General features: G+C 29.0%; 1 protein-coding gene across 1 annotated transcript in view; it reads right to left on the bottom strand.

Annotated features, from left to right (window-relative positions):
• Positions 1 to 4,807: 4,807 nt before the first annotated feature.
• Positions 4,808 to 19,708, bottom strand: part of Zip71B (Zinc/iron regulated transporter-related protein 71B) — a gene marked incomplete at its 5' end in the record, with an annotated part of 15,603 nt that continues 702 nt past the window's right edge. The window contains 7 exon segments of the mRNA XM_014425971.3: positions 4,808 to 5,921; positions 8,090 to 8,277; positions 10,697 to 10,861; positions 12,823 to 12,898; positions 13,851 to 13,964; positions 14,920 to 15,089; positions 15,897 to 16,145. Coding sequence (XP_014281457.3) covers positions 5,781 to 5,921; positions 8,090 to 8,277; positions 10,697 to 10,861; positions 12,823 to 12,898; positions 13,851 to 13,964; positions 14,920 to 15,089; positions 15,897 to 16,145 — 1,103 coding nt within the window.

Here is a 19,708-nt window from a genome sequence, read left to right as displayed (position 1 = left end):
AAATATATTTGTTTTCATTTAGTTAAATTGATGAAAACACCTAGGTTGTTCGGATTGATGCACCACGCAAATCTATTATAATTCTAAATTGATTTTAGCATATTATAATAATAAAACCGTAGTTTTCAATAGCTAAATCCGCTTTTTACTTTGCCATGCAGTTCACCATTTTTTCTTTTTTTTTTTTTTTTTTAAAAACCTCTATTTATATTTCTTTTAATCTACTTCTCATCTATAATTATTTTCCTAGTGCTGCAATATTCTTTTTTGTAACATCTGTCCTTAGCAACAACTATTTATATTTCGACTCGATGTGGGGGCTCAATATTTGAAATAATCCTCGAAAACGTGCTCTACATCTAATTATATTTTTATGGGTATATAAGTGCTGCTTGCCATCGTTGGGAAACTGGTGGGGGTTGACAAAAGTGCTATTTGTATTCGTAAGAAATTGATGTGCATTTCTTTCAAGGCTCATCAGCTGTAGCTCTTCAAACTGATTTATCCTTTTATAGAGATGTATGTTCAAAATAGTTTTTCGTGCTATCTTTTTCTAACCGTTGTCCTTTCAGCTTTTTTGAAGACATATAATCTAAGAATAAACCTCCATATTTAGGAAGGAGACTGAAGTGTGTTTTTAAAAATTATTGATATTAGCCTTAAGATGAGATTAGTTTGCAGGTGTTAAAGCCTGTAGGACTAATAATTTTTCACTGCAGTGAGGACTAAACGTTGGGAGTCTAACTAGTTTTATCCATTCAATGAGTCACTGATGGGTGGCGTGAATTTCAAAGTTGAGGGAAGACTCAAGTCTTTCAGGTTTTAAAGTAAAATACAAATTTATAATCTTCCTTTTTTGCATCTATTGTAATATGCGTTTTCTATCTTTCCGGATTTATCACCAATTTCTTTCTTCTTCTCCAATCTGATATTCTTTCTTAGGACGACTAAATCATATCGTCGTCCCACTTTTTTATGGGTCTATTTCTTTTTCTTGCATTGGTGACTTTCTGCCTCTTACCTTCTCCTCGAATATTTTATGAGACTGTATCTCACTCCTCAATATTTCATTGTTATTGACTTAAAAATAAGCCATAAAAAGGGTTTAATGAATAGTACGGATAATAATAGGACCTTATGTCTTAGGAACCAGATGAATAGGGAAGTGGAAACTCAGGATGGACAGGAAAAAAAAGAACGTGGTTGAACAGTACGTAATAAACTAGCTTTTACTTAAATTTCTATTGCCCGAGATAAGTAAGAGTGGAGGAAGCTGGTTGGGGCGGCTAAATATCTCCAAGATCTACAAGCTAACAGAAAAAAAGAAATTATGGAAAATTTTCCTACTAGTAAATGGGTGGGTACAAACTTTTTTTATACTGTTCCAAGACTTTTAATATGTTTTATTCAAAACTATTAAGTCACTATAGTATTTGTGTCATGTTACAAATTAATGACTGGCTACTCCTTTATATATGACATTCGAGGTCTTATACCGTGCTAATTGCATCTGCTATCATGTTACACTAAACTCTCCCTATCCCTCCCAAAATTTTTTAAGTGTCGGTTCCTCTGCTTCTTTGTGCCTCTAAACTTGATTTCATGTGCCACTTTTCTGCTAAAAAGATCACTGATTAAAACAATATCATTTACTATGAACGGAAAGTTAACTAAGGAACATGATCGGCTATATAGTGCTTAAGTAAGAGATCCGACTGTAGAGATAATGTAATAGTTGGTCTCCTAATTAGTGAGTTAAATAAAAGTTCTTACTGTAACTTTAAGGAACGTAAAGACTTTAAAATAGGAGTAACACAATACAATTTTTTTTAACATTACCTTTATGGACTCCTATGACCTGAAAATACGAATAATAAATAATTAAAGACGTCTCTATTTGTAAAAGTCTAAGTACTTTTTATATATATCATAGTTTTAGTAATTTAGATTATTTTTTTTTTGGCGAATCCATTGATTCTGCACTGGAAGTCTACGTTGGTCTGAGTAGATAAGTGTAAATTTTGCTGTCAGTTGGTAGTGGTGGTTTTTGATGTTTATTTAAAAGATGTTTCATTAACGATTTGAGCCTTCATATTATTAATACTTGGGTCTATCCGTTGTTTATTAATTCCTCAGTCATTTAACCAGCGCCAGTCAAACGTATTTACTATATCAAGTAAGTTAATTTTTTTTTCTAAAAAATTCAGCAAAACATGTACTTGGCGGGAGTCTTAACGACTTCTTTTGAATATTTTCTGAAGAACTCATTGATATTTTTTAAAAATGTGCATATGATAGTAATAAAGGCTATAATCAATATTTAAAAAATAAATAAATAAGAATGGTTATTAGAATTAATAGATTGCTGTAGAATCATGAAAACTTAATAGAATCTCTATTATCAAAATTTTGGAAAACAAGATTGATTCATATTAAGATTTGTTTATTGTTGGTAATGAGAAATCCTGCAAGGTGTATATTATATTACGCAGTTGGAACTTGTTGAAGGGCACGGATCATGCTTTAAGCCACTGGTTTAAGAAAATCGATTTGAAAGTTATGCTTTGAATACTTTCTATATTCTAGAAAATTGTAATATATACATATTTTTTTGAAGCAAACAAATCAATATGCATTTTTAAAAGCTATTATCATGTTTCTAGTTTGGTTTTATGCATTTCATTATACTAAATCCTTTAAAGCTGTTTTATAATTATATTTAATTTCAGATTTTGTTGTTGTTTTAATTCTCATTTATATTCGTGTGTTTGAGAACTAAAAAAGTTAGTCTGTCCTATTGTCGTTAGCATTTAACTCGAATTATTGTTCTTCCTAATATATTTTTTTGAAATTTGCTTGCATTTTTAATTTATAAGAACTTCAATCATTTCTGTTTGAAAGCTCCGAAGTTAGGTTTGGAACATTTAAAAAAATTTCAGTGAAAATTATATAACAGCATTTTGTTATTTAATATTCTATTTCAACTAAAAATAATTAATTCATTAGTTTACTATTCTTTTTTTACTTACGGTGAACAGTTTCTGAGCCTTTTAATTAAAAAAAAAAAAATCAAAATTGTTTAAAAGAAAATCAAAATTGTTTTTCTTTTCGCTATTTGGAAGTGCTGTAACACTGCAATGAACCATTCATGCTCCAGATTGTTCCTGTTACAGTTTTTTTGTATGGGTAAAATATTATACTTACAATTTTCTTACCTTTGGGTGAGTCTTTGGTTCATGTATGATTAATTTATACCTACTTAACAGATACACTTGTGACATTTTTTTTTCTTATTTGTCAACATGAGCTTTTTATGAAAATGAATTTGAGAAGGTTTGCTAATGTCAGTGTATAATGTATATTGCAGACACATGAAATCCAAGTTGGTGAAGCCCATAAAACCAAAATAAACCTAAATTCCTGTTTCTACTACCAATTGGAATAAAAAGTGATTGGGATCTTTTACATGAAAACTTCCTATTCTAGATCTTCACCAATGACAAGAATATTAGGATATATAAATTATTTATGATGTGCTTGGGTATTTCTGAACATCAATTTCATTTTCTTCAAATTGAGATCTGAAAAAGAAATTTTGGTTTCATTTTTATTATTAAAAAGTTATTAATCTTCACTGTATCTGTGCTTGATGGCTGATTTTGTTGGAAGGATTATCCTAGAGTGCTCGATTTGGATCAGTGTCTGTTTGATTTCCATCAGGGATACTTACTATTCATTTCACTATTGTTTATGAGTCAGAGGAGAATCTAGGTACTCCACTATAGTTAGTAAAATCTCTAGGTATTCATTAGTGATTGGGAATCAAGAGTTGGCCAGGGTTGCGTAAAAAAAAGTTACTTTCAACTACGTATTTACTGCTGACATTTTGACTCAGAATTTAGTGATAGGAGGAGATGTGAATAAGAACAAAAGGACTGACCGAAACTGACAAAGGGACTTTGTTTGTCTCTGTTCTTTGTTTACACCTTCACCCATCATTGTAGTCCTGATGAAGACCTACATTATGGCTTGAAGCGTCTGGAATAAGTAAATAGTTAAAACTAATTTTTCTCCTCTTTTCCATCTCCTTCAAAAGAACAAATTTTTATTATAGGATAAACATTTAATGAAAAATGTTCAGTGTACATCTTGATTACTTTTTAAAAATTGAATTGATCAAATGATAAATACAGTAGAACCCTGCTTATTCCTCTTAGACAGGACTAAGACATAGTAAGTTAAGAAGAACTGGTTAATTTGGAGTGTATTAAAGGAAAAACTGTGACATAAAATTTAATATATTGTTGATATGTATAGTAATATTATTGATTAAATACAAATTGTTTAGATATATGATTTCATTTAACTGTATAAACAATGTTTCAGTTTTTAATAGTAGTCAATTAGTCAGTTGTTTTGTTTTACCAAATTAGTAGCTTCTTAGCATTTAATTTTTACTGTTGGTTAATCCGAGGAGCTGGTAAAGAGAAGGCTCGTTAAGTTGGGTTCTATTTTAATTATCATTCTCTAATTTGTATGAAATTTTATGCATTTCAATTAATACTCTGTTTTTATTTTTTGAATATATTAAATTTTTGAAGTGAAATATTAAAACATCTTAGCTAGTATTTATTCAGCTATCATATTCCATGGTATATTCTGCAAAATACCATAAAACATTGTGATTTATATAATTATAAATAAAAATGAAAGGTTTATTAATGGAGCTTTTGGTTTTATAAAACTTTATTAAATATTCATATAGTCAGTTATTAAAAATCAAAAATCACACAATTTTTCTTTCGTATGTACATGGTATCAAAAAAAACTATAGACAATTCATTGGATTAATGTTATAGCTAAAGTTACATAAGTGACATTTGTTTCAAAAAAAGTTTTATACAAAAATTTTAAATTGTTAAATCTTAAAAAACTGTCCCTTTAAGGAATTAATTTAATAAATAATTTTATTATGATAGATTAGATCATTAGATTAGAAATCAAGATCAAAATAGCAACCAATTTTGTAAAATTGAAAGTGGATAAACCACTTTTGATTATGTTATTTATAAAATAATACTTCTATATCACATTTTCTCTAATGATAAAATAGTTCTTGCCATATAAGTAAAACACTATTTGAACTTTTAAAAGTTCAAATGTAATGTTGAAACTTATATATTTATATGAATCTTAATTTGAATTACATAAGGTACATAGTTCCTTAACAGTTTTTGTACAAATATATAATATAGAAATGGTAACCTATGTAAATTTTAATTTTATCACAGTGAAGATTTCCCACCAACTCTGATTTATTCTTGGCTTGTTCCAGTTTATTATAGTTATTTTTGTATTATCAATATAATGTACACATTCTCAGGTCAATTTCATATAAATATTTGATCTTACGTTATTTATAAAATTTTATATAAATTAATTGATGTATATAGAAAATTAACTATTTTACAATTTATACTTTATTTTTATCTATTAATATATTTTCTACTGGTCCCTTAAAAATAGTAATAACATACCTACATTAAAAATTTGAATCACTTTTCACTTAATAAGGATTGTGAATACTTCAATATTTAATACTTATTAAATACAATATCTCTTTATTATAAAGAGAGGAGAGAATAAAAAACAAAAAAAAAATATTCTGAGTAAAAACAAAGGTTTTTTTTTAGCTATCATCAGTCTTAAAAATGGATTGCAACTTGATTAATATTGCAAATTAATTTATTTGAGTAATAAATAATTATAACTTCTAAATGCTAGTCTAATTCTTTTAGAAATTCATGAAACGAGTGTTCATATATGGCGATGACAAACATCAAACCACCTCCAAGAAACATTCCAATTAATTGTATGCAGAGATGTGATAAACTTGTTACTTGCTTCTGCATTTCAGGAATCTGAAAAAAAAAATATTTTTTAAAAGTTAATTATTCAGTGATTTTAATAAGATATTTGAATACATGATGAGTATATGACATACATGAAAGATCTATGGTTTTTGATAGATGATGGGTACAGATATAGATTTTTTATACCTCAGATTAGGATGCTCATTGGATTTACTGGCTTAATTTTCACATTGGTCATACTTTAAATCAGAAGATGTATTAGGTGGATTGGCTAACCAATCAGATAGTAAGTGAAACTGTTCCAGCAATCTACTTTTCATTCTATTAATGCAAACTACATTAATGGTTTTTTGTAGAGATGACTTATTTATTTTTATTGTAAAATTATTATTCTAATGGTAAAATTAAGTTAAAAAAAAAGTAAAGCTAGTAAGACCAGCTTTATATTCATTTTGGTCCATTGGAGATTCTTACTACAGCCTGCTCCTGCCTTCTTCTGGGAACAAGATTGAAATCTTCTGGCTCTACTGCCACCTTCTGCCTATTCCAACAATACTTCAAAGTTCTTCTTTAGTGAGGAGAAGGAAGTTGCTCTCAGTGATCATGTAGATATCTATCTTCCCTGAAACATTTTTCTCAGCGCCTAAAATGTTGCTCAGATCATAAGAATGTGCTCAGCAGTTTCTGGATTGCTCCTTATGGATGAAGGTCCAAAAGCCTCTGTGCTCCGTAAGGACTTTCAAGGCTCAGTTATTTGGGAGTGACCAATTTTCTGATAATCAGTAGTGAACAGTGGACAAGCATTTTCTCAACATCACCTGTTTCAGGATTATTTAACACATTAGTTCCATTCCTTGATTGTATCCACCTAGATTATCAGTTTCCACCTGTTGCATGTTTCTACAACCCTCACTTGGAAATTCTCTGAAAGCTCTGCTGTGCTTTTTCTCTTGTAACTGCACATTGCAACATTATTCTACATCAGCAGAGTAGAGTTGAAAGGTACCCTCCTAAGACCTGTACCGCCCCATGAGAAACTGTCCTATAAACTTATTGTTGTCCTATAACCTTTACCAGAGCCATCCTGTTTATTGTCACAAACCTTTTCTTCTATTCGAGATTGGTCCATATAAGTTTGAAAGATTTGGGCTGATTAAACTTTTCAAAAGTAAGTATATTGCCAATCATTGCAAAGTGAGACTACAAAATGTTGGTACACCATGTCCTCCCTTGTGGATTCAAAGCTTGAGCATTGACTAATGCTGATGTAAATAGACTTCTCATTTTTGAGAGAAAAATATTAAGAAGAATTTACAATCAAATCAGAGAAGGTAATGCCTGGTGAAGAAGAAAAAAAAAAAATTAAGGCCTCTTTTAAGGACTGAATATTGAAAAGTTTCTGATGGCTGGAAGAATGATATCGGCAGGGAATGCCACAAGAATCGAGCCAGTGAAATACTGGGTGCACTGACCAGGGGATCCTTTATCAAAAAAAAAAAGAAAAATAGGGGCACCCAACTTCAGATACCTTAATAGTGTCTGCACAGATGCATCAAAATTACTAAATAAAGTTTATTGGACGGCCACGGCACAGAATATAGAGGAATGGTATTGGAGGAGGTCCTAGTTCATTGATAGATCATTGCCCATTTATGTACAAAGACTTGAGGATAACAGTTAGTTTGAATGGCAACAAATAGAGGAATGAAAGAAGCTTTATGAAGCAAGTATTTTATGGGTAGTATACTCCTACTAGTCATGTTCTATTTTACAAGCCATATGATTTTATTGTTTAGAATAACAAAGTATTACATCTTAATGTTGTGTTTTAAAAATGAACCACTAATTCACTTACACACTATTTTCCTTTTGTACTCAAAATTTTAATTTCCTACCATTTATCCTTTTCTTTTCTTGGTTTTGAACTGGTCTATTAAATGCAAGTATTTCATAATGATGGTTCTGTCTCATAAACCTTCTTGGAATATGTATATGCTTTTTTATTTTTGACTTATAGCATTTTGATAGAATAAACCAAAAATCTTGTAACACATTAGAAGTGTAAAAAAGCAAAATGAATAAAGTTATTCTATTAAATGAATAGCATTTTGTAAAAATCTCTAGGTTAACACAATTTTATTTCAATTTGATGTATTTTTCTTTGATATAAGTCTATATATTTATAATTCTCTTATTATTAAAACTTTATGACTTACTAAAGTAGCTAGAGAGATGTATAAAAATGATCCGGCAGTTGCTGCATATATCCAAAGTGCAGCTTCTGAATAGTCAGCTAATAGCAACCCCAGAACAACTCCTATCAAACTCAGTACTGATGATGCAAGGTTATAAATGACAGCAGTTTTTAGGTCCATTCCATTCTGTAGTAAGAGCGCAAAATCACCTGTAAAATGGGGAAAAAATATGTTTGCTATAAAAAACCTTTTTACCGAAAATATAATAATTTCTTGTTTTAGTTGAGATTGCTTGCTAGTTTATACTATAAAATAAATTATATATATATATTGTGATATATGAAGTAAAATCAGTTACACAATAGAAACTCTTAGTTGCAATCATACTTTTTCACAATAGTCACACTTTGACGATGGATATTAGGTGGGCCAATAGAAAAGTGCCCTGTAGGTAGGCCGAGAGTTACCTGTCGACAGAATTGACCAAAAATGAAGAATGACAGAGGTCAGAGGTATATACAAGAGATGGACTGAGGCCATACCTAACAGCACTAAAAAGAGATATTTAAAGGAAAAAAAAAAAAAGACTTGATATAATAAGTACTTAGTTTGTCTCCTTCATATGAAGAGCTAAACTGGACTATAGAAGATTCCAGCTTCTCACTTCAGTCTCATAATTTTCAAAGTCTTTAGAAACTGAGTAAGGGCTCAATAGACATAAAGATCTAGCCTTAAAATACGGAAAATCTAGCCATTGTTAATAATATACCTGAAACCATATTTTACCACTTTCTACAACAATGTAATGAGATTACAAAAATTTGGAGGGCGTAAGGTTGAGGGTAAATTGAGCTCATTATGTTGGGTATCATTGGAAACATATGTACTTTTAATTATTAATTCAAAAATTGAAATTATTATCTAAACTATTATTATCTAACTATATACTTGATGAAATTTAAATTTTCATGATGCAGAAAGCAGTCTGTACTTTTTCTCTCTCAGAGTAATAGTGTTAGGTTCAAATAATATGGTGGTTTGCCATTGCACTCTTTTTGGGCTAAAAAATTCTGGGATCCTTGTCAAGCTAAAAAAGTATAATAACTTAAAGCGATTGAATACGTAGGAGAATAAGAAAAACCAGTGCAAAGTAAATGCTGGAATGGACTATACACTTTTTTTTTTAATGTTTTGAATAAGTGGCATTCGCTTGCAGCACTCCTGGCATATCCGTGGGCACCAACTTTAGGAACCATTTTTCTAGGTAATTCAATTGTAATAAAGTTAACTAGAAAAATTAAGTGAAAGAAATTTTAATTCTAATTTATATTACAAAAAAAAAAGTAGATTCCAAATTTTATTATTATCAATTACTTTTCAAAAATTAACCAATAAATTGCTTATGTTATTTTAACAATGGATTTGTTATAATTTTTGTAAATCATATACCCACAGAATCAATTTTGTGGTATTGATATTGACATTGATGAAATATGTTTGTTTATAATATAAGTTTATTAATTTATCAATATATGCTCCCTACACCTATACCAACAGTTCCCAAAGTGGGTGTACGCCACTGGTGAATGCCACTTTCTCAAAATATTGCAAAACAAAAAAAAAATTAAATTTAAAAAAGTGAATATACAGTGCATTCCATTTATTTTTTACTTTTGTTCGTAGTTTCCCAAATATTGAACCATTCTAAAGATAACTGGCGACTTTTTAAATATTTGTTTAGCTCCATAAGGGTACCACAAATTTATTTTTGTATAAAAAGGTTTGTTGAAGTTTTGTTAGCCCAAATAGATTCCTTTGTGAAAATAGTTTGAGAACTGCTGCCCTATACTGTTTTTTCTATGGACATTTTCTAACTACAATCTTAGTATCTGACAGGAAATAAATTTCTGCAAGGCACTTTATAATTTTTCTCCAGTTCTATATATTGAAAATAAGTAATCGGTTGCTGGTTTCCCGTATGGATACTGAAGATTTCTTATTTTTAAACTTTAAATGTTTTGCACTGTCCTTTTCAAAATTCATAATCGTTAATGATATTGGGGAATCGACCTATACCTCATTAATCAACTTCAAAATCATAGTTCTGCTTTAATCTCTAGTGGTTAATATTATTTTATTTACATTCCCCGATATTACTCTTCTTCTTCTTCTTCTTCAAAAAAAATATGCCATCAAAAAAATATAAATCATACTGACTAAATTGTGTATTTTTATATGCTGTTTCTTTACATTTGTATTCTGAATAGTTAATGAAAATCCAAAATCTTTTAAATCAAGCATTAGATCTTAAAATTAAAACAAAAATAACTTTGTATAATCTGAATAAATATATCTCAATGCTAAATTTTAGTAGAACAAACTAGCAAACATTGGTAAATTATAAATTTTTTTGCAGTAAACTGACAAAGCCATAAATTTTGTCAGTAAATTAGGGGTGATAAATCTCAGGTCCCAAAATGATATATTTATGCTTCATTCAGATAAAACAAACTTGTGTTCTTAGGATATTATGGCTTAAGTGTTTATAACGTTTAACAAGAAGGGTAGAATACGTTATACATTTTTTAAGTGGTTTAATATGAAATTATGAATATTATAAATACTTGCCTAACTCATGTGGAAGCTCATGACTGAAGACAGCCAAAGCTGTAGCAAGTCCAGTCATAACATCCTGCCTGAAGGCTGCTCCCATAGCTAAACCATCTGTTAAGTTGTGGAGCCCATCTCCAGTTATTATCATCCATATTACACTAGTACCTTTCCGATCACTATCTGGATTAAAGAAAGAAACACTAAAGGATTAAAAAGTAAATGCATTCATTATAATTGTAATCTAATTAATATTAATCTTTTTATTATTCTGATTTTATTTTAATTCATTATTATTCTTTTTTTTCATTATTAGTCTTATTTTTTTTAGTTTTGTTAATTTCATAGTATAAAACTTAATAAAAGAGATACTTCTTACTGTGCAACCTTGTAGCTTTTTTTGTAAACTCTCAGTCATTATTAATATAATGTAATTGATATTATTATTTTTGAGTATTATAATTTTCCTACAACTCTATCTTCAAATATATCCCTTTATTACTCTTTCTATTAATCTCATATAATTTCATTTCTTCAAAAAAGTATATTTTTCTAAAGCTAAATACTATATTATATTTAATAGATATAATGTACCTATTATGTTTGATACTGTAAATGTTTAGTAAATTTGAATTGATAAAAACAAATCATACCAATAAAAAACAAATAACCTTGAATCAATTACTATGTCATTCTCAGCTCCTTTCATTTTCTGGTTGGCTTGTTTCTCAATATTAGAAGACAATTCGTTCTTGGTGCATTATTTTTCCAATCCTTAAGAACCTTTTTTTTTTTTTTTTTTTTTATTTTTATGGCCCTCTTCCTGGTCATTTCTGACATACGGCGGGAGGAGGGGGTTATCTACAGGTGACCAACCTATTCTAACCATGGTGGGAGACAAGTTTTTATTTTTGGGGGACCACCACTCAATGAAAAAAGTCAGCGCCCCAGACCAGATTCGAACTGACACTGCTAAAGTTCCCAGTAGGTGGTAAAGACCTGGGACTCAACCACCTGAGCTACTGACGGCCCTCAATCCTTAAGGATAAAAAAAACCTTCCTAGATAATTGACCTCCTCACCCTTGGTTTTTCCTCCTACCTGTTAAATGCAACTTATCTATACACCCCTTCCTATGTTACTTGAATTCCTTACCCATACCCTTCCTCAATATCATTTAAACATCAATTATGTATCCATCTCTTTGATTATTGATGTTTCCTATGCTTAAATGTAATATATATCCATACAAGCTTGCATAAATATGTACTTTTATATTATTTCCTTTTTTCACCTCATTTTCTTATTTAATTTCATATTTATTTTATTTTATAATTATTATTGTTTTATCTAATCTGGTTCAACTTAACTTAATGTAGCCAGGACAAATGCTATTCAAATTTTTATTTTTAGGGGACAAAGTGTATAGGATAAAGATAGATTTTCATTTCATGTAAATCTAAAATCAGTGGATGCAAAACCATTTTGTGATACAATCATTGACAATGTGTTTATCAAAAAAAAAATGAATCTCATCTGTAATGTTTTTTGTAGTAAGAATAAAAAAATAAATTGACCAATTAAAAGTATTTTTGTCTTTTATAATGATTATAACCTTCATTTAAAAAAAATAGATAATATTTTTTGTTTAATTTGAGTTGAACTTACCAATTTTTAAACAATTTGAATATTTAATATTTTGTTACATATTTTCATAGAAATGAATACATATTTATTTACATGTTTGGAATTTTTCATCATATAAAAAATCGAATATTAATTTGTGATAAAACCTTAATTTTTCTTTCTTGAGAATTACCAAAGGATGATTTAGCGTAACAAGACTTTTTTGTATATTGACAAATATTTTGCCATCATGTTCCATTTTTTGTGCAAGTTTTATCAGTTACATTTGATTTTCTTAAGACACAAAGAGTTTCACCTCTCTTCCTCTAGTTAGTTGGTATCATAGTGTTTATCATAATAAAGCTCCAATACCCAACGTAGGTTTTCTAGACCAGAATGTTACACCTTCATTTAATTTAACAATTTTTTAATGGCTATTCTCTCAGGAAAATGAATTTTGTAAATAACTTGTTTTAAATTTATGATAAAACTGGAAAGGTAAAATTAAATTTAACATACGTGAATGTCCTTCATTCTTTACTGGTACCATCATGTAACTTGTATTTTCGATCTCTTCAATTTTCTTAATCCGCTTCTAGAAACAGAAGATAATAAATACTGTATAGAAATTATCAAGAAATTTTAATGTCTTATAAAATGTAATTTTTGAAAAGAGGCATTCATACAAAAAATTAGTGATTAGACAAGAACTTATAATTTTGAAGGGCAAAATTGGAAATTCTCAACAAGCAATTCTCCAAAATTAACTATTTTGGGATGAGGCCACCACGTCAACCATAAATAACTGATTGTTTCTTTTCAGTTCCTTTTTTAAAAAACCAAGAGTTTCAATCCAATGACATCTCTGCTCAGCTATTCTTTTATAGAATGCCTACATAACTTTGTCTGATAATCAAATATGTCTAGTAAAGTAAATTAATTAGTTTTTTCCTTCTACTCTTCAGAATTGCTGTTTAACTTTAAATGATTTTGACTCCATTTATAATTGCTTTCTCAATCATTAAACATGTTTTGATTATAAAATATAGAATTATAGATTTTATAGGAAGGTTAATTAATTTCAGTTTTATACATTGAAGTTGGTTTGGTTTTCATTTAATTTTCTACAGTATTGAATAATGTATTAAATGGTCAAAGAGACTTTTAATATATTATTTTCAAAAACTCCTTTTTTTAATATTTATATTCCTTGTTTACTAGACATTTTGTTTCATTTTATGTAAATGATTACTTATAAGAACGTCTTTCATTTGCAGAAACATATAAACATATTATTGAGGAATTATATCCAAAATCATGATTTCAGAGAAACCATCCTGAACCAATTTTCATTCAAAAATGGGGATTGTATAATCTGGTTTTAAATAATATGGGAAGACGGTTTCTAAAATAAAAACATAGAAAATAAACTTAGAGATTATTGTGCCTTCTAGAACTAACATCTGCAAATTCAAAGTGTTATTAAAAGTTTATAGAAATTTAAATTACTGTAAATAATTAGTTTTTCTATTTCGTTATATTCTTACCCGGTTCCCCTTTGCATGAAAAGCAGCTTCAATTGCGAAAAATAAAAGCAGAGTTAAAAAAGTAGATCCTGCTCTTGTAATGACTACTTCTCCTCCAGGATGTGCTTGCAATGCCTGTGAAGAATAAAATAGTTATTATTTTTCACTAATAACTCATAATTAAAAAAATATATTCATATGATATAAATAGAAATCTTTACTCATCTATTAATCATTACCAAGACTAAAAAATTACTATTAAATTGTATTATTTAACAAAGGTCGTAAATGTGTCTAATGAAATATCGACCATAACACTTACTAAATACTGTTAGTCATAAAAATTGTCTTGAGGACTTAGCTCTTTAGGCTTTTGTTTTGGAATTTTCTAATATAATCATAATTATTATTATTATCTTGAAAAATACTTTGTGCTCTATTACGATTTTTTAATAAATCATATCTACATTGTAACTCTCTTCTAATATTTTTTTTCTAGTGTAAAAAATAGAAATAGTAAACAATGGGAGTGAGCATGAAGGCCTTTACCGGTCATTGAGGATCCTTGAAAATCAGAATACCATTGATAATCCATTACCCGCCAGCACTACCAAATGCTATAATCCTAAGATCATACTCAGTTTATTGTATTCAGACTGATAGTTTTTCGCACCAAAAATTATATATATCTATATATGTATAGAGAGAGGGAGAGAATTAAAATTTAATAATTTTTGTAATATGTTATTATCAACATGATGACAATTAGTGGAAGATTTTTGTTTTTGTAATATTGCATAAAATTTGAACTCCTCATTTTGGTTTATTTTTTTAATACTTATAATAAAATATATTTTAAAAAATTGATTCTATGCTTCTTATAGTTGATTATGCCTTTTTATTTGTATTATATTGCTGACTTTTTCATCATTAATGAACTATTCTGCCTTAAGCATTTTTATAATTTTAGTTGTTTTAAGTTAAAACAGTGTGGTAGTCAATTATTATTTTTTTTTTGTTCCTCACTATCATAGTTAAGGAAGCTTTTTATTCATATAAATGCAATATCATATACATATATTTGACTTACATGAGGTAGTAAATGCAATAATGCATCTCCTGATAGGGTACCTACTGCAAGAGCCCCAAGTAGACTTAACAACTTACTGAAGAACGCTTTATCGAGAATTGGTACGAGTAGTACACCCAAGAGACCAACAACTGACATGATTAAAACGCTGATGATAGCGTAGACCCAAGCTGAAAAAAATTGAAAATAATTTTAAAAAATTACTAATAATTAGAAAAATACTTTGAAATGATTTTACACTCTCCATATTGAAACCATAATCTATTTGACATATTAAACACTCAGCATAACTTTTAGTGAATTTTCATGTGAATCATGCATCTATCTAATTAACCAGATTAAAAACGTTAGTTACAAAGATTAAATTTTAAGTTTTGTATTTACATATTTACAGTTATATCAATGCTTCACCATTTAATTTTGATTAGTTAAAAGTTTTAAAGATCTGAGCTAAGAAGAAGTTTAGAAGTTTTAAAAAACTTCTAACAATAGGGTTTAGATTTTACCATTTTCATTTTCATATCATAATGTTGGGTAGTTTTGCAAAATACATCACTATTTTTAAGAGATACCACTGTACTCGAGAGATTGTTCACAATTTTGGACATCATGCTTAATTGGATTACTCTCATATAATATTTTTGAGATGAATTAATGAAATTCTAGAAAAAATTGAAGAGACTCATATTAAGTCTATTAGTGCAATATTTACAAAAATTATTATCCTATAACCTTGTTTATTATTTATCATTACTATTAATACATTTAATATGTGAAATATTTACAAATTTGAAAGTGCATAGCTGAAAATACAAGATACCATTGTGTTATTCTTTATTGATTAATCCCTCCATGAGTTAGTATAATTATTCTTTTGAAATCAGTAAAAAAGAAAAAAAAATTAATACTTAGGTTACGGTGCAGAACTGTTAATTGGTGCCATCTACAGTGATAAAAATAGTTTCAAAGTTTCCTACCGATGTTGGGAATCGATGAGTTCATGGAACAAAGATTTTTGGAAACCTTTTGTAAACAAGTACCTAAGAACCCAAGATCTGGAGCTTGGTTGAAGACTGCTCTCGGACTGCAGAGCCTCCTGTCCAACTGGTGAACTATGGCAGGGCACATGGCCATGAAATTTTCCTCTGTAATGAGAACATCATGACCAGCCTCGAGTCCATAATAGTAGAGTAGATCTTGGGGAGTGAGGCATTTCTCCTCTGGTTCTGAAAGGAAACATGCTATTAGTTTAATAAAATAATTCATTTTCTCTAACTATTATGTGTATGAAACAATTGATAGATATAAAATATGATAGAATTTGAATAACTTAGGGAGAATATTATGTTTTGTTGTTTCCATGGTTATTATGACAATAGTCGGATTTCACTTTCACTTCTGTATATGAAATATCTAGTAAGGGGAAGGTTTGTCATCCTGAATAATGAAGAAATAGCTGTTTCGAAATTTTTAACAATTAATTTAATCTCAAAGTAGTGTGATGTGAAAGTTTGGAAATGCGTGCATAAGACATTTTATTTTTTTTATACTAATTTTGTTTATATCTCTCTGTTACAGCCCTTTGATATATTTTAGCCTGGAAAATGACCCAGATATATGCACTTTAACTCCAACTTGTAGTAATAGTTAGATGTTTTGCTTTTCTAAAGTCATTGAGAGCGATTCCCTGGCAATTGATTACACTGACCAATTTAAATTTCTTAGTTATTTACATTAGCGCAATAAATTCAAACAAATTGTTTCGTTTATAGTACATTTACTATCTCTCTGTTGACGTCAGTGTTATATAATGTAACATCGCATTAATTACTCCCATTTTTGTCTACCAATGGGGCACACTGGCACACATATGACTGATATTTTAGGATAAAATGATTGTATTACGGTTTTCCATGTTTTTGAGGCTGCTGATTCGAAAAAAAATGTTTTGCAAATATAGGCGTATACAGGTAATTTACTTGTTCGTTCGCATGTAAAAGCGGAAGTAGTGGCTGACATTACATAATATTTCTACTGGACCATGCTCACTCTCGCAATTTCTTGAACAACATTTACCCGAATTGGCCGAACTCTTTACAGGATATAAGCGTTTCAGGAAAAATATGTGAGGATGAAATAGTACAAGAGCCCAAGAGGAGAAAAAAGGCAGTTATCTCACCCTAATTTCTGATTACTTTATTGAAAACCATGTATAATTAATAGTCAAAATTGATGAGTCTGCCAAGTATAGGTAGGGGGAATAAAAAATGGCGGCTATTTCAAAGCGATAAAAAAAACTAATTTTTCATTCGGAGCTCTATTTATTAAAAAGTAGAAACATGACAAGAAAACCTTAGAGAACGTCATTTAGAGAAGAGTAAATTTGCTAAAATATGAGCCCTAATAGAGTTATTTACGTTAAATAGTTTTCGAGATATAGCTTTTTAAAAAGAGACATTTCATAAAAATGTTGCATGGGACGTACTAAAAGATCAGTAGTTAGTGGATTTATTTTGAAAAATCTATATCTCATTAACCATTTGACGTATCAAAGATATAGATTTCTTAAAATAAATTAACTAACTACTAATCTTTCAGTAGATTATTAAGAAATTTTGCTTTTTAAAAAGCTATATCTCGAGAACTATTGGATGTATATAGCTCTTTTAGGGCTAATATTTCAGCAAATTTACTATTCTTTAAATAATATTCTCTTAGATTTTCTAGTGGTGTTGATAGTTTTTAAGATATAGAGCTCCGAATGAAAAATCAATGTTTTTTTAAGGTTTTGAAACAGCCGCCATTTTTTAATCCCCCTATCTATACTTGGCAGACTCATCAATTTTGACTAGTAATTATACATAGTTTTTATTGAAGTAATCAAAAATTGGGGTGAGATAACTGCCTTTTTTTCTTCCCAGCTCTTGTACTAAAATTCGCTAAACTTGATACTTGACCCCAATTCTCTAATCTCCAATTTTCTCATAATGTTGGTCCGAGACAAGCCATTTTCAAAGGATACAGTTGGCATGGAACTTAATATAATACATTCAAGTATCCGTCAGCGGAAGTAGTAGATATTATTTGAAAATTAATACTGGATCATTTCGACACAAATCCCCAACTTTTTCTCCAAAATTGGACAAAATCAGACCAAGCCGTTTTCGAAAAATAAGTATGACTTTTTTTTAAAAATTCGATGGTATTGATACTCAATAAAGTAATTAGTATTTGAAATTTGTACTAGTCTTTATGAGTTAGTTATATTAATACCCTTACTCAATGGCTATAAAATCGTAAAAAAATAACTATTTTTCTTGGTTTTGTTTTTATTATCTAGTTGAATATTCGTTATAATTACTTTGTGTGATGTAATGATAGTTCACTATGGACATTATATGAGAAGATGGTTAGAGGCAATGTCAGTGAAGAACACAAATATGTAAAATCTCATTTAATTAGTGCCAATCTTTCTGACAGAATTTCAAGTACCATTAGGACCAAAAAAAAACTAGATAACAACCATAATGAATAAAAGGAAGTACAGAATATCTAAAAAATAATATAAATAATAAGCATAAATAGTGTTGTAAGAAAATGTATAATCTGATTATTATAAAAAGATAAAAACAGCATGAGAATAAGTAATATTACAATTATGAAAGAGGAAATAAAAATAAAATAATATACATGTAAAAATCTAATAGGTGTAAAAAATATGTGCAAAATGAAAATTATTTAAAATTAAAGTTATAAAAAAACACTGAGAAAGAAATCTTACATTTGATTAATTAAATAGGCAAGTAAAATAGCAGAATTAAAGAAGTAGAATGTAAAGATTTTTAAGCTAAAAGGAGTAAGTTTTACACATGACAAAAAATTAGAGTATGGATATGAAAATGAAGTAACTTCGTGCTCATAATGGAAATTATTCAAAATTAAACTTTTTAATTTTTCATTACTTTAATTGTAAATAATTTTCATAATGAGTTTATGGGCCGCCCGTAGCTCAGTGGTTAAGGACACAGTCTTACCAATTTGATGTATATTGGCGGTGCCGGTTCGAATCCGGCCTGGGACGTTGCCTTTTTTTCATCGAGTGGACTCCAATGGAAGTCTTGCCCGAAAAAAAAAAATATGAGTTACTTACTTGATTTTCATGTTTCATATTCCTATAATTAGCCTTACAATTAAGTTATTACTTATTTGTGTTCTTCTCTGGCCACACCCCGACCTTCTTTTGTTCTTTCCCCAACCGCATCCCTTTTTATGTTCTTAACATAACTTTTTCTAATTTTGTAAAGTTATTCCTAAGGTATTTGGAATAACTTTACTATTTGTAATCCTATTTGTAAGGTATTCCTATAATTTAGGTATTAGGAAATATTTACCTTAAGAAATGGTCAATCAAACTAGATCCATCTTGATTTATTCTACAAGTAGTACTTATCAGTTACTAACTGACCCGGCAATGCTTTCCTGTTGCTATATTTAAGGATGTATATAGATTTAATGAACGCAATTAATAGTTTTATTTATATTATTGCATTTAGTTAAATTAAACAAATACGTATACTTTGTTATTATGATTTGGCAATATAAATTGAACCAATATATGCGATGCCTTTTTCTTATTATTTTGAGGCAGTTTGATTATCTACGACATGTCATATTTTAATTTACTTGAAACCAATATTTCGTCCTTATAAGCTTCCTAGCAGCTATATAAAAGTAGGTATTGGATAAATTGAAGAGGAGTTATGAACAATTGACATCAGGAGAAAAAAAA

The sequence above is a fragment of the Halyomorpha halys genome, unplaced genomic scaffold (assembly GCF_000696795.3).
Source record: "Halyomorpha halys isolate HHAL.00 unplaced genomic scaffold, Hhal_1.1 Scaffold542.1, whole genome shotgun sequence".
Lineage (NCBI taxonomy): Eukaryota > Metazoa > Arthropoda > Insecta > Hemiptera > Pentatomidae > Halyomorpha > Halyomorpha halys.
The sequence above is the reverse complement of the archived record's forward strand: the minus strand, read 5'-3'. Positions and strand labels throughout refer to the sequence as shown.